At 49.4% G+C, this 14,663-nt stretch overlaps 1 protein-coding gene across 2 annotated transcripts in view; it reads left to right on the forward strand.

Moving 5' to 3' along the window:
• Positions 1 to 4,542: 4,542 nt before the first annotated feature.
• Positions 4,543 to 14,663, forward strand: part of CADPS (calcium dependent secretion activator) — a gene marked incomplete at its 5' end in the record, with an annotated part of 214,825 nt that continues 204,704 nt past the window's right edge. For both annotated transcript variants that reach the window (XM_082059905.1, XM_082059906.1), the window contains one exon: positions 4,543 to 4,917. In XM_082059905.1, coding sequence (XP_081916031.1) covers positions 4,543 to 4,917 — 375 coding nt within the window. The remainder of the gene's footprint in view (positions 4,918 to 14,663) is intronic.

Below are 14,663 nucleotides of genomic sequence, written 5' to 3' on the forward strand. Positions count from 1 at the left end.
CACCGCGTCCTGCCAGCCTGCTTTCAAAGGCAGCACCGCAGCACTCGGTACCGCATACACACGCACTCTCTTTCCAAAGCCTTAGCTTCAGCTCTGCTTTTTTTTACAGTCATTTCCACAAATCATTATCTACACTGATTTCCCCTGTCTAATGGGAATAAATGAGGAGAGATACAAGTGCTACAGCAGTGATTTTTTCTAATATCAGCAGGTTCTTCCCTATGACACCTTGCAAAATGGAAACAAATCCAAAACATTTCACAGAATACTTTTAATATTCTTCAGCCAATGCTGCTTCCGAAACCTGAGGCCACGTGAAATCTCCTTTAGGCAGCTGCCGTGTCTCCAGCCAGGAGAGGTGAGAAGCGTTAAGCTGTCCTCAGGGAAAGCACAGGCGCTGCTGGGTGCGTGTGTGTATTTGCTGTTCCTTGTTTGTCATGTAAACAGGAGCAGGCACGGAGGTCGAGTATTCCCACGCAGTGTGCATTGCCTCTTACTGGAACCCACAAGAGAGCTGGCAATGCAGGCACTTTGGATCTCATTAGGTAATTATTCTGGAAAGCATTTTAGAAGCAGCAATTAATTCACGATGCTGGGAACAAATAGGTTGGGGCAGATTTTTTTGAAACCTCCTGGAGCCTGCTCTGAAGTGATAAGCTAGGAAGGACCATGGATTTTGCAGCTATGTTGCATCTTGAAAAGAAACTGCCCAACATTATGCATCCTTTTAACCCAAACAGTTTCTGGTTCAGTATCCTGAGCAAACAGCAATATACACCAATATAATACCAAAAATTACTTAGCTAATGCTCTCATTTGTCTACATTTACCCACTGTGTAATGGGTAATTACACAATTACCCACCATGAAATATTACCACTGGAAGTTACACACACATAATTTTCATGATCTCTCCACTCGCGCTGCTTCCCCTCCCGCACTGTGCCGGACAGTCGCGCCTGTTGTGCAGCTGCTTTGCTGGCTCACCCAGCGATGTCTCAAAGCATCTTTCTAGATGCAAAATTCAGGGTTCGCATGGTGGTCATGTTTTTAACAGGGATGTTTCAACACCATGGAAGTCCTCGACTCCTGAAAAATGTGCCACAAAGATGGGTACAGTGAGGCTAACATGGAAAGCTGTTGAAGATCCTGCTCCCCTCGGTGTGGTCAGGGGGGATCTTTCCTGCAGCTGGAGATGTTGTGATAGTGCTGGTCTGCAGTAGGATGGAAACAACTGCAAGTGGGAGATATTTTAGAGGAAGCTGGATACACCTCTCTGGACAAAAATGACATTTGGAAACAGAAAGCAAGAGGCCTGAGACTTTCTGACCTTGTTCTTTACGCAGGAAAAAGCATTAATGTTGTAACTGTACATTCAGGCATAACCACTGGGAAAATACAGCCGTGTGAATTAAGGGAAGAGAAAGTGTCGATCACTCTGAGGGTGATGTGTCCCTGCTTCTCTGGACCAGCAGCACTTCCAGATGAACCGTGACTAATCCATGCCTGGATGTCTAGTCAGGCCCTTTCAAGCATATCCAATTTTGAAGTTCTCCAGTGAGCAAAATCTCCCCCCCTAAAGGATAAATATAATTCTGAAAGTTCCTAAAGAACACATTTTTTTTTTGATGGTTTTATGTATCTATTTTACATCAATTAATTTAAGAAATCTTTTCTGACAATCTGTCAGAAAAGTCAATCTGTCTCTATAGATAGATACGCAATGTCTGTGATGTTCCTACCAGGAAAAGTTGCTTCCGTCATCCCCAGCTGCTTTCCTCCTCTGCAGCGTTACCTCCTCTGAATCCACCTTTGCAGCGTTACCTAAAAAGTTCAGAGCAATCACCACTGAAATAAAACCTTCCACAAAAAATGGTCCAGCTTTCTCCTGATCACTTTAGAGAGTTTTTTTGCTGTCATGTCTGGGACAAGAAAGATGGAGAGCTGCAGCTTTTGAACGTCTGCCTCCTCAGCTATGAGGGAGAGCACCTCATTGGATCAACAGTCCTGGCAGCAGCTCCAGAGAAACTGGGCAATAAAGGACCATTTCTGGAGGTGGTTTCAGATGAAAGCAGTAGTTGGGCAGAGCAAGCTGTGTGGCTGTTCCAGTTTTAGACATTTCCAGTCTGATGTGCAGTGTTTATTTGGCTTGCTGACTGTGCTGTTGCAGAAAATGCGGCATTGCTTTCCAAGAGTTGCCAGTGAGTGATAAAAACAAGAAGGAGGAAAGTTATTTGTCCCTGATGTGAAGGTGAAACAGGACTGGAGCTGTATCTGCCTCTTGTGTCAGTGCGTGTCAGGTCCTGGCACTTGTGGGAGCCCATCCATATGCAATGGGGTCCAGGACTGCCCCACAGCTGTCATCCTTGCAAGGGGAGAGGGCTCGGGGCTGTGCAAAGGGCAGGGGTTGTACCTTGCAGAGCTCACCCTCCTTGGCACTGCTCTCCAGAAGACTGAGCCACAGGTGTGCCTGTGCAATGCCAGAGCTGTGAGGTTCTGAATCCCAGCTCTTTGAAACATGATTCCATTGGGGACCACAGGGAAAACTTTGCTTGCAGGAACTTGACAACTTTACTTTTGCCCATAGACAGCTCGGTGTCTTCAGGGCTTCTCACACCGCAGGCAGAGCACGCACTCTGGTGCACACAGCCGCAGGGCTACAGATGGCCACTGGCCCCCCTCATGCTGCCGGTGTCCCTGCAATACAGGGCTTTCTATGGTGGCGGCAGTGACCTCAGCCAGCAAGCATGACTGCTCCTGCTCGCATCCACATGAGGCACGTGAGATGGCACAGCTCCGGCAGGTCAGGATAATAAAAATGGGGAAAGCAGTTTTTCCCAACCCCCATGCTAGTTTTTCAGCTGCTTTTCATGGCTTTTGGAAATGCAGGGTTCTGAAGTTTTTCCAGACTCATCTGCTATGTTGAGCTTTTAATTAGAAGTAGGCAAGAAGCTCAGAAAGCCCAGCTGATGTGAAAATCCCAAAACACGTGGTCTGAAGCAGCACCCATCTTCCCTCCCGCGAGCTAATCTCACAACCCTATCACCAGGAGTGTTTAATGTTTGTATTCTCCCCAAAAGTGAAACAAACATTTATTAACATTTATAACAGGTGACAGGTATTTTGACATTTAGGAAAGAAGCAGTGCTAATTGAGCAGAAAACAAAACAAAACAAACAAACCTTGAAAACACCCACCCGCCACAAATACACACATACGCACAAATGAAGTCTCAATCAGATCTGCAAATGACTGAAAATTAAAATATTGAAAACACACACACAGACAGACAACATCTTCATTGATTCATCCCTCAGAGCTGCTCCTGAAGTCCTTGACTCGCCCCAGGTAATCTTCAAAGCAGAACACCATGATATCATTACACATGTAATAATTAGTGACTCGGGTGAAATATTTATTAGCACTGTTGCTGTTCAATTAAGGTTTTTTAGCTGTGTCAAGGTACAAGAAGAGCTGCTTGGCAAACAGCAAACTTGCCAAAAGCCTCAAGTCTGCAGGGACAGGGGTGTCTGTGTGGGGCTGTGGGGACACTGGGAGACAGTGGTGTCAGTGGGGACATTGGGGGGACAGTGATGTCTCTGTGGGGCTGTGGGGACTCAACAGTGTCTGTGGGGACACCAAGGACACAGCAGTGTCTGTGTGTGGATCTGGGGGCACCGAGGGCACAGCGACGTTTGTGGGGACACCACGGGTACAGTGATGTCTCTGTGCGGCTGTGGAGACACTGAGGACACAGCAGTGTTGGTGTGGAGCTGTGGGGACACCGTGGGCACAGTGATATCTCTGTGGGGACTCAACAGTGTCTGTGGGGACACCAAGGACACAGTGGTGTCCATGTGGGGCTGTGGAGATGCTGAGGACACAGCAATGTTTGTGGGGACACCACGGGCACAGTGATGTCTCTGTGGCGCTGTGGGGACACCAAGGACACAGTGGTGTCCGTGCCGGGCAGTGGGGACACCAAGGACTCACTGGTTTCTGCGGGGACACTGAGGACACAGTGGTATCTTTGGGGATACTAAGGACACAGCAGTGTCTGTGTGGGGTTGTGGGGACACTGGGGACACAGCAGTGTCTGTGTGGGGTTGTGGGGACACTGGGGACACAGCAATGTTTGTGGGGACACCGCAGGCACAGTGATGTCTCTGTGGGGCAGTGGGGACACCGAGGACTCAGTGGTGTCCGTGTGGGGCAGTGGGGACACCGAGGACTCAGTGGCTTCCGTGGGGACACTGAGGACACGGCGCTGTCCATGGCGGCCCCGGGCGGCGGCCCCGCGGGCCCAGCGGACATGCGCGGCGGGGCCGCTCTCTCGAGCTCCGTCTCGCTGTCCTCGCGCCCCGCCGTTCAGCACCGCGGACAGCGCCCGCGCGCGCACGGGGCGGGGCGAGGGCGGGGCGGCGCGGGGGCGCGCGCGGGGGCGGCGGCGCGCGGAGCCCGAGCCCGGCAGAGCCGCGCCGAGCGGAGCCAGCGCGGAACACAGCCCGCCCGGCCCCGGCCGAGCCCAGCCCGGCCGCCGCGATGCTGGACCCGTCGTCCAGCGAGGAGGAGTCGGAGGAGCTGGTGGAGGAGGGGAGCGGTAAGGAGCCGCTGGCGCCTGCCGCGGCGCGGCTCTCGCCCACCCGCCCCGGCGAGGGCCCGGGCGGCGGCGGCGGTGCCGGCGGTGGCGGCAGCAGCGGGGGGCTGCAGCCGGGCGGGCGCGGCGGTGGCGCGGCGCGGCCCGCCAGCCCCAGCCCCTCGGTGGCCAGCGAGAAGGAGAAGGACGAGCTGGAGCGGCTGCAGCGGGAGGAGGAGGAGAGGAAGAGGAAGCTGCAGCTCTACGTCTTCGTCATGCGCTGCATCGCCTACCCCTTCAATGCCAAGCAGCCCACCGACATGGCCCGCCGGCAGCAGAAGGTACCGCCGCGCCGCCTGCCCTGCCCTGTCCGGCCCTCCCTGCACAGTCAGGCCGGCCTCCCCTGTCCGCACCCTGCCCCGCAGCTCCCCTGCCCGCAGCCCCATCACCCAGCCCCTGCCTGCTCCTGTCCTGCCCCCTGGAAGCAACCTTCCTGCCCCCTGCCCACTCCCCTAACTGTCCCTCTGCCCCCGCTCAGTTACCCCAGACGTGCTCCGCTAAACACCCTCCTGCTTGCATCCCTGCCTCTCCCCCTGCTCCCTTGTCTCCATCCCCAGCAGCCCCATGCCAGCACTCCCCAGGCCCGCAGCTGCCCAGGCACCCCAAGGACAATCCCAGCACAAAGCACCTTGGGCCCGCACAGGTGGGGTTTGCTGGCAGCAGCCCCATCCCAGGGCACGGGGAAGCCCCCTGCCCCCTTGCCAGCCCTCTGTGCTGCTCCCCACCATGGTCTCCTGCACAGAGCTGGTGCACTGACATATGGCACTGCTCCTAGTTACGCAATGTCGGGATTCGGGAAGTTTGAGGTGTTGGCCATCTCAAGGTTGTCAAAAGAAGAGAAATGGGTTATATTGCTGGAAAACACCAGGTGTGTGCCCTTGCCTCCTGCAAGGGGACTCTGCAACTCCATGCTCGCTGCAAAGTTTGTTTAGCTGGAAGTGCCGGCACTGACTTGGGGAGTTACCAAGTCTCATTTCAACTTCTTGCAAGTGTTTATGTGTGGCGAGCTCCCCAATGCTGGCTTTCTGGCAAAATGTGACAGCAGAGCTTTGCGATGAAGTCGCTGCCACAGTCCTGACTCTTCCTCCCCGAGTGCGTCGCGGCAGCGGGGCCATGCGCTGCTCCAGGCAGGGGCTGGGCAGGAGTGCTTCACCTGGGCACCCCATCCCAAGGAGCCGTCTTGGAGCTCATCTCGGAGCTCATCTCTCCACTGAGGCACGAGCTCAGGGGCCAGGGCAGAAATTGAGGTTCTCGGGGATGTGGACACTGGTGCCTTTTAGCAAAATGCAGCCAACTTTTTCCTTGTGGCAGCCAGAGTTAGGTCCGTGATGGGACATATCTCTCTGGAATGGCTGGTTGATTGTTTTCTCTGTTTTCAATTGAGTTTCCTAGACTGCAGTTTTAGCCTTGATACCGTTCTGGATTCACAGATGACCTTTACAAATCAGGCAGACTCCTGGATGTATTGATGCAAACGGCATTCGGTTCTGCTACACCACAGGACTATTATTAGTCATTGCAACATACGGAGGTAGGAAAGTGTATCCGTACTGCATGTAGTTTAAAGGCAATATAGGACAATCTGGTGTTGCTGAAAGGTTGAATGATCTGCTTTTGTTTGCTGAGCAAAGTGCATAGCTGAAAATACAGCAAGGTTTAGAGATTTTTTTTTTAATTTGCCTATGATCCTTTTCAATAGATTGTGGATTTTCGAAGTTGTTTTGGCTTTTGTTTTCTGTACAACTTCTACGTGTTTGAAAACAATGATGGAATTTAATTAATTGCTAGTTGTGCAGGAATTAAAACAAACAAACAAGCCCCGGGACTGTTTCTCAAATAAAAGTGAACTGAAATTGAAAAGGAGTTTTTCCAAAGGAGCAGACAGTGTCTTAGCAGTCTGGAGAGGAGTGGCTGGGAAGAAGGGCAATTTGTAGTCCATGAAATCCAAATACTTTGCTTTGAAGGGACAGAATGAGGAGAGGGAAAGAGAAGAGGGGACAATAAAGTACAGGTGAAACAAAGAAATAAGGAGTAATGAGAAAAATTATAAACTGGCAGCAATACTTGAGTGAATAGGGAAGTTACACAGGATCTTGTGAGGAGATAATCCATTCTCTGTGAAATAAAGAACATAAGGAAATGTGTGTGGCTTATTTATACAAATAGCTAAAATAGGTGTGTCGCGGGGGTTTACTGTCTCCCCTCAAACTTAGCAGTAAGGTGGAATTGGGAAAGCTAAATTTAACTTGACAGCACGTGTCAAATTAATTTCATTCTTTTTAAGGTGAATTTTTTCTGGGTTTTTGTCTTCTGTATATCCCTATATTCAGTTGTTGTGCAGGTTCCTGGGAGTAAATCCTTGCCCTTTTTCCTTAGCCAAGACTCCTGTTAAAGTAAACTAAAGGATTGTCAGAGCCCAGAGTCTGTCGCTGGACTCCATGTGCTCCTCTGCTTTCCTCACACATCCCTCTGGGAAAGGCCACCCTTCCTTCTCTGGCTTGAGGGGAACCAAAGGGACATGTTCCCCCTTGGGCACCAAGCTTCTGTCGTGGTGGTTCTGTGAGGTCGAATGGTCTCTGTGGAGACTTTGTGTATTGGTGGGCCTTTGGTAACAATGGAAATACCAGATGCTCCAAGACTCATCAGGGTGAAGCAAATGCATTTTGCTTCTTAGGGGAAAGGTGGGAGAAATCCGGGTTTGGGTCCTGCTCTGGTGGGAGCTGTTGCCTCAGTTTCCCTGTCAGTTGGGTGGAGGGTAAATGGTTTCTTTCTCCATGTGTCAGTTGCCTCTCTACCCTCACAGCCTGTCATTGGCAAGGGAAGGGTCTCATCCTGGGAGAAATGGGAAGCAGAAAACCCCCAAGTACTGTCATTTACAGCCTCAGTGCTGCACGGGGCCAGTGTGCAGGAGATGCATGGAGGGGCCTGAGATGGGCTGTACTGTATGCAGCTCCCACTGAGCCCCTGAAGCCCAGGCTGCTTTATCATCATCTTTGCAGTTTTCTTGGAAAAGAAAGCAATTGATTTTGTTGGAGTTGCAGCACTGAAGTTCTTGCCTGCACTGAAAGCCCCTATGGTGCCTCCTCCAAAGGGTGTAATCCTCCCTCCTTGATCCTGCAGCGCTGCTGTATCAGAGCTGGCTGGTACCCTGAGCCCCGGGGGCTGCGCGTTACAGCGGTGTGATGTACAGGCACCGCGGGTACCGGTTGTGTAGCAGCATCCCTGTTGCGTAGTGCTTGGGAGCTGGAAAACGCAGCCTGGTGTTTTCCAGCACTGATGAACCACCTCGGAATAAAGGGAAGTGTGTACTTAAGATAGTGTTGCAACAGAAAGATAATTACATGCGGTTTGATAAATTGTAACATATATGAGAGCTAAGAGAGCAGTGGAAATGTGTGACTGGATGACATAGCTGGGTGTATAATGCACATGGGCTGACGGTATTGTTTGTTTACACTGGTAACAAACTCTGTTTCAAATTTCAAGATGAATTCAAGCAAATGCCACTCAGAGCTGCTACTTTTCTGATCATGACACCCCAGAAATTTCAGCAACAGAGTAAAAATCGTTTTTTAGATTAGTATGTTCAAGCCTATACCTCTGCTTCAGGTTTAGCTTGATGTTTATGTGTTAAGGCTCCACTTGAGTAACTACACATCTGTGATGTCTACTTGTAAGTTACTTTATTTACATCTCACTGGTATTGTTTCCTAGGGAAAAAAAAAAAAAAAAGACTTAATAGATACCTGCCTGTGCTACCTTGCTTCCCACTTGGATTCCTTTTTAAGCCACCACTGAATTCCAGAGACATTTGACAGGCAGACACTGCTCTGCAAGATGCTCATCCCTTAAATACAGACCTCCTTATTTTCACTATACATTTATCTCCTGTCCCAGGTGGGATGAGGGTGGCAGTGAGTGGGGAGTGCTTACTAGATGCTGGGGAGTCTGAGCAAGAGACCTCCTGAATGTGTGGCCTGGGAGGAAATGTTCCCATCAGAGCTTACACCTTGCTGGACACGAAAGGCTCTAGCCTTGTGGTGCTGCTCAGGAGGAAAACAACTTTGACAGCTCTGTTGCTCTCAGAACAATGTGTTTTAGTACCACAGATGGCACTTAGCTTGGTAATTGCTTGCCCAGGATGTATTTAGTCTTTTCTCTGGCTCATGCTGACTTGTTGGAAGTAGATTTGAGAAGACCAGCCATGCTCTGTGCCTCTCTCCACTTGACCCCAACAGCCTTAAGCCTTTGGGAGGAGAGCTTGACCTGGGGAAAACGCACAATGTGTATTTCTCTGAAGTGATGCAGACCAAGCACCCTCAGATGTGGGTTATACTGCTTGTTAAATACCTCCAAAGGACGGCAGCCAAAAGGCACAGCGCAACTCAGGAATCAGTGTTTGCTCATCCAAAATAGCATAAACTGAGCGATCTTCTCCATATTATCACCAGTCCCTTGAAAACCCTCATTGGGTAAGGAGCAGCAGGAGGAACTCGTTAGGAGAGAAAACACAGTGAGCACATTAGGTCAGTCATCACCACAGCTGTGGTTGCCTTCACCTGTTTTCTTCCCCACAGAACAAGGGAACAGACAGGTGGCACATGGGAGAGTAAATCAGTACCCAGCAGGATAAATGTGGGATGAAAAAAAGTTCCAGCTTAGTGACAGATTACTGGAGCTGCTCCTGGGAGAAACGGCTTGTGATCTGGGTCCTTGTGTAAGCCTATGGGATGACGTCGGGTGCATTAGCAAAATTCTCAGGCAGATTCAGCAAAGTGCCTAAGCTTGTGCTTTGCCGAATGGTGATTGATTTAAGCATGATGCTTGATGCAGAACAGGTGTGAGGGATCAGAAACACTGTTAAATTGGTTACGATGCATCTTAAAATATTGAATTTCTGCCATTTTGGCATGCATGCAGATGCTACTACAGCTAGGAACGTAGTAAAGCTTGTGCAGCCTTCCAGATAATCACATATTTCTTCCCTATCATTGGCTGGGTTGTTGCTTTCATGCCATATTAACAAAAGTTATTTCTTAAAACCACCAACATGTTGGTCTTCTGGGACAGACCATGACTCAGGTAACACTGGGATTGTTTTAGCATCTTTCTGCTGGAGCAACTATGATTTTTATGGTCAGATTCTGCTTTGTTGGCCCCAGAAAACCCTTGGAGGTGTGTTTTTTCTCAGCATAGGGGAAGAAAGGTACAGATGATGCTCTGCTGCTTTTTTGGTCTGTTCCTCAATTGCTCTCTAGTGCCACTTAAGAAGGAGATGCAAGGTCCAGGCAGGTCTCAAGCATGAGCCGGACCCCATGCACAGCTCTCTAGTTGCAGCCAAGCTGCATTCATGCTAAGCCCCTAAAGCCTGGCCACCGCTGCCAACAGATGAGATCCGTGCATGTGGTTGGGCTCTCAGCTTAGTCTGTCCCCAGGCCAGCTCTGAGCTAACTCTGAAGACAAACCTGCCCACATTTCTTTGCTGCCTGGAGAGCATTGCCATGGGGAAGAAGATCTGGCACATCTGAGAGGTGATGTTCCATAGCAGTGTGGAATGCAGGATGTGATTGTTGTGCTCAGAGTGTCTGGAATTCACAGAAAATGGGTATTTTCAGTTAAAACACTTATCATTTATTTTGCCAGTGCCTTATCTTAATTTAATTCTAGCAGATATTAAATATTTGTTATACTTTGGCTGTTGATATACTTGCAGCGTATTGGATTGGGAAGCAGGTAATTAAATAGGCTGTGAACTTGGTCTTTGGCTTTCGTAAAACTTCCAGTTTCTGATTCGCAGCCTGGCGATTCATTTATTGTGGATGGCACCTCTCGGGCCAGAGATGTTGTGAATGAAGAGTGGGAAGACCCATCAGATCATTTAGCTTCAACCCCTGCTAAAGCCCGTAATTTCCAAAAGGTATTATTTATGGCCTTGCTTTGCATAGTCTAGATGCTCTCCCCGAAGCACTTTGCCTTTTGCACCACTTGTAATTCCTTCTGCTGAATGATGAGTCACTTGTTCTCCATTCACCTAAGTGAGAAACAGACAGGAAGTCATTTCCCTGTGTCATTTTTTGTTAGCTAGAGAAGTATTTAATTTGGTTTTAGTATGGTTTAGTAGGAGTCCAGTCATCACAACACTGGTACTAGCAGTGTATGTGTACAAACCCTTTACAGCTACTGCCAATGCTTTAGTTCAGGTGGGTACAAGACAAACAACCTATTTCTATTCAATTTTGTGAACCCAATTAATATGTGAATACCAATCAATATAGTATAAACAATAAAGCTGTTGCTCGGTTGGTGTCAATGTGAATTCAGCCAGTGGCTTCAGCAGCTCCAGGGTTTCATAAACAAAGTCATCTCTAGGAACCGTGTATATTTTAGTGTGTCTTTTAAAACTAATTAAAACAGTAGGGTTCCTTTAAAAAAGGAGTTGAGGAGACCTTTCCTGGTCCTCTCAATTTGTCACCCAGGAGGCTGGTTGGCTCATCAGAGGTGGGCTTTGATGGGTGGCCCCTCAAAGGTCTTGCCTTCCTGGGAACAGAGCTTGGTGAGGTGCCAGGGAAGGTGTCACCTTGCTCCCCAGCTCCTGGGGAGCCTGGTGCAGGCACTGGAAGACAAGCAGAGCTTGTCTCATTACCCTGCCCACTCCACACAGCAAGTGGGTCAGAATTGGACCACCCTTCTTGCAGGGCGTGCTCTGGGGACCAGGGTCTAGCTGTGTCTTCATGAGGGTGGAAGGGGGCAGATGCAAGAGGTGGCATATTCTTGGGGACTTTCCCTGTGTCATTACCCTGTAGATACTGAAAAAAAACCCATGGAACATCCTAACCTGGAACTTTCTTTGGAAGAAATTATTTGTGGGTACAGGATACTTGAGGTGCTTTGGCTGGGTTTTCTTCTGGATTGGGTGGGCATCATTCTTAAAACCAGGCATAAGTGGAGTCGCTGAGTGTTGGATGTGAACATGTGCAATTGGTGTTTGAAAAGGTGTTTTCAGTGATAATGTTTGGTATTGTTTGTGATTCAGGATGATAAAGTCAGATGTTTTCTAGAATTTAAACACCTGAGTCAAAATGTTATGCAAATGTTTATTCAGCTTGGGGTAAGTGGTGCTGTGTTTGTAGTTCTCATAGTTCAAAACCTGTCTGTCTCATAGTCAGGTTGGGAACCTGGACTTCTAGTACTGTGAAGTATATCCTCACTCTATATATCATGCTGTGTGTGTGTGTATATATATATCTATCTCCCCCTTGTGAGGGGACATTAGTACAGGCTGCCTCCAGCCCGGAGGGGTTAGAAAACTGCCCTGACACACAACTCTGTGATTTCACCCACGTGCTTCATGACAGTTGTGTGACCACAGATGTTCAAACACTGAGCATCTGCCCATACCCAAATGTTAATGTTTAATGAAGAAACTTAATGAAATCTAGATTTAGTCAGGTTTTTCCTAGGCCAGAGTGTGTGGCTTTTTAATGATGGTGCTGCGATGTTTATATCTGGGGACTGGAAGTGTGGTGTGCAGATCTTGAAGGAATCCCATTGACTTTGATAGGACTTTGGCCTCATGCTGCAACACGTTTGTACCAGTACCTTGGAAAAAAATGCTGCCCAGTAATGGTCCAGCAGTGGCTTTTCATGATCTCATGTGCTGAATTAGGGTGATGTTCACCAAAGGGCAGGGTACTCTTTGTCTTCAGAATATGATGAGACAATCTTCACATCCCGCTTTGTCTATAGACCCCCTGTTTCCATATCCTGCTCCCTTTTGGGGGGGGATTTTGATCTACACCTGATGATGTAGGAACAAGCACTGGCTATAGACTGGATCTGGCCCTGTACAAGCATGGAGCAGTGACCCCATCCCTGTAAGCCCGTCATCTACTGCTTGTCTTCAGCCTGGGGGAGGATCATGGTGGGGGAAAAATTCAATGAACATTTTTCCAGTTGAAAAGCAGCACTTGTTTTGAATGTTGTCGTTGCCTAACGTACTTCTGCGGGAGAAAGCAGCCCTGTATCCAGCTCAGCCACTACTGTGATGTGCAGAAGCTCAGCTCAATCTCTTAGAGTGGGGCTCAGAGGTGGTGGTTTTGCTCCCAATTGCCTGTCTGGCAGAGGGGAGGAAGGTAATAGGGAGGAAAGGCTGATTTCCAGGCTCACACCTTGAGGAACTACTGATAGAAGTGGCTATTTTTTAAGAAATGTCTTACTGGAGAAGATAGCACTGTGAGTCTGCAGATCCTGTGAGTTTGTGGTAACCACTGATGTTTATTAGTTGCAATGTGTGTTTTCAATCAATGAGATGTGCAGGGCTCACCAACTCCTGTAGGAAGTGATTCTCCCTTCCCTGGGGAATTTATGGTGTCACCAGTCCAGATGATGCTAAGTCAGTGTTGCCCTGAGATACCCAGGAAAAATCCTGCACCACAACTCACAGCATTGCCCACGTCTGTATCTTGGGGAGTAGCCCTCTGCTTTCCTTTTTGCTGTTCGGAGAGGGGTAGCAATTTGCCTCTTTTGGGAAGGATGTGAGTGTGGGTGCATGAGGGTCATTTTGGAGCCTGTAAGGTCACAGCTGACATACAGTCTCTGTCTGGGAGCAGGAGGGGACAGTCTGGCTGTACTCTCTGCCTGGCTGGTGGCACCATGGGGAGATAAAGGGACTTGGGTTTGATATTGGGCTCTCAGAGGAAACATGAACCAATGCTCCTCAATACAGCACCGTGCTCACTGAAGTGAGATGCAGTGTTAACACAGAGACAGATTTTGGGTCAAAACCTTATTTTTCCATCCTGTATAAGGAATGCATTTTTCTGTAGGTGTCCTCACTGTCCCTTCTACCACTTGTCTCATTTCCAATAGGACTGGTGCGTCTCTTGGAAACAAACTCTTATCCCAAGAAGAGATTCAGGGGAGCCCTGTCCAGCCAGTTGGCCAATTAAAGCAAAATACTGCAAAGGCATTTTTGGAGAAGGTTTCTGGGCTTGTTCTGGCTGATCTTTGAAGGTAGTTGGTGCAGGTGGCTGTGGAAGAGAGAAGCTCTTCCACAAGCAACGGGCCATATGTAGCCCATGTGCCATTCAGTGCTCCCCTTGGATGGCCATGTCTGATGGATGGGGGCTGGGAAGGAGAGGGAGTTCAGACGTTATGTTTTAGGCACAAAAAATATCAGATGATTTGGAAGAAACTAAGTGAAGCTGTTCAGAATTTCCATTGGGACTGCTGTTGATGCTGACGGGGCTAGCTTTTGCATGAGTGAGATGTCACTTTGCCTGGTGTGCCCTGGGGAGGGTCAGCTGCTCTCGCACCTCAGCAGCAGAGGATTTAGGCAGCCGGGAGGTGATGCGTACATTGCACAACATCAAGCAGAAGGCAAATTTCATCTAAGATGCCAAATATCCTTTCCTGGTTCAGCAAGAGGGCACAAACGCTTTGCATATTGCACACACTGGGTTTGCTTTTGTTGCCTACACCCCTAGATTTCCCCTCCCTCTCAGCAGGCTGCTCCCACCCTTCTTGCCACCAGAGACGACAGACTCATAGCTGCCTCGGAAGGAAGCTAATGGGGTGACGCAGCAGGAGCCAGCTGCTTTGCTACCTGCATGGTGACAATGCAAGGATGAAGGAAGGGCACAGCCAGCACTTCTTCAGCCATGGGCAAGGCTGTGTGACCTGCCAGCGGTGCGTGCTGCAAAAAACTGCATTTTGCCTCCCACCCCTGGCACCACAGACCACCCTCTGCCAGTGGGACCTCCAGGCAGAAGCCATCTGCTGTTGTTATCTGGGGACGTGCAGCTGCCTGAGCTGCACGGGGTGTTTTTTTGGTGCATAGCCAAGAGCTAGCTGGAGTTAGGACTGCAGAGACTTTGTGTGTGCTCAGTCATTTGCGAGGGCAGAGCAGCTCCCGAGCGTGAATCGATGCTGATGCTCTGCAGTGGGAAGGAGCAGGGAGCTGGGAAGGACACCAGGCCTGGCCGAGGGAGTTTGGAGCTGGGAATTGGTGGCGTTGCTCCTTCCTTTT

Source organism: Streptopelia decaocto (genome assembly GCF_964273445.1).
Source record: "Streptopelia decaocto genome assembly, chromosome: 8".
Classification (NCBI taxonomy): domain Eukaryota; kingdom Metazoa; phylum Chordata; class Aves; order Columbiformes; family Columbidae; genus Streptopelia; species Streptopelia decaocto.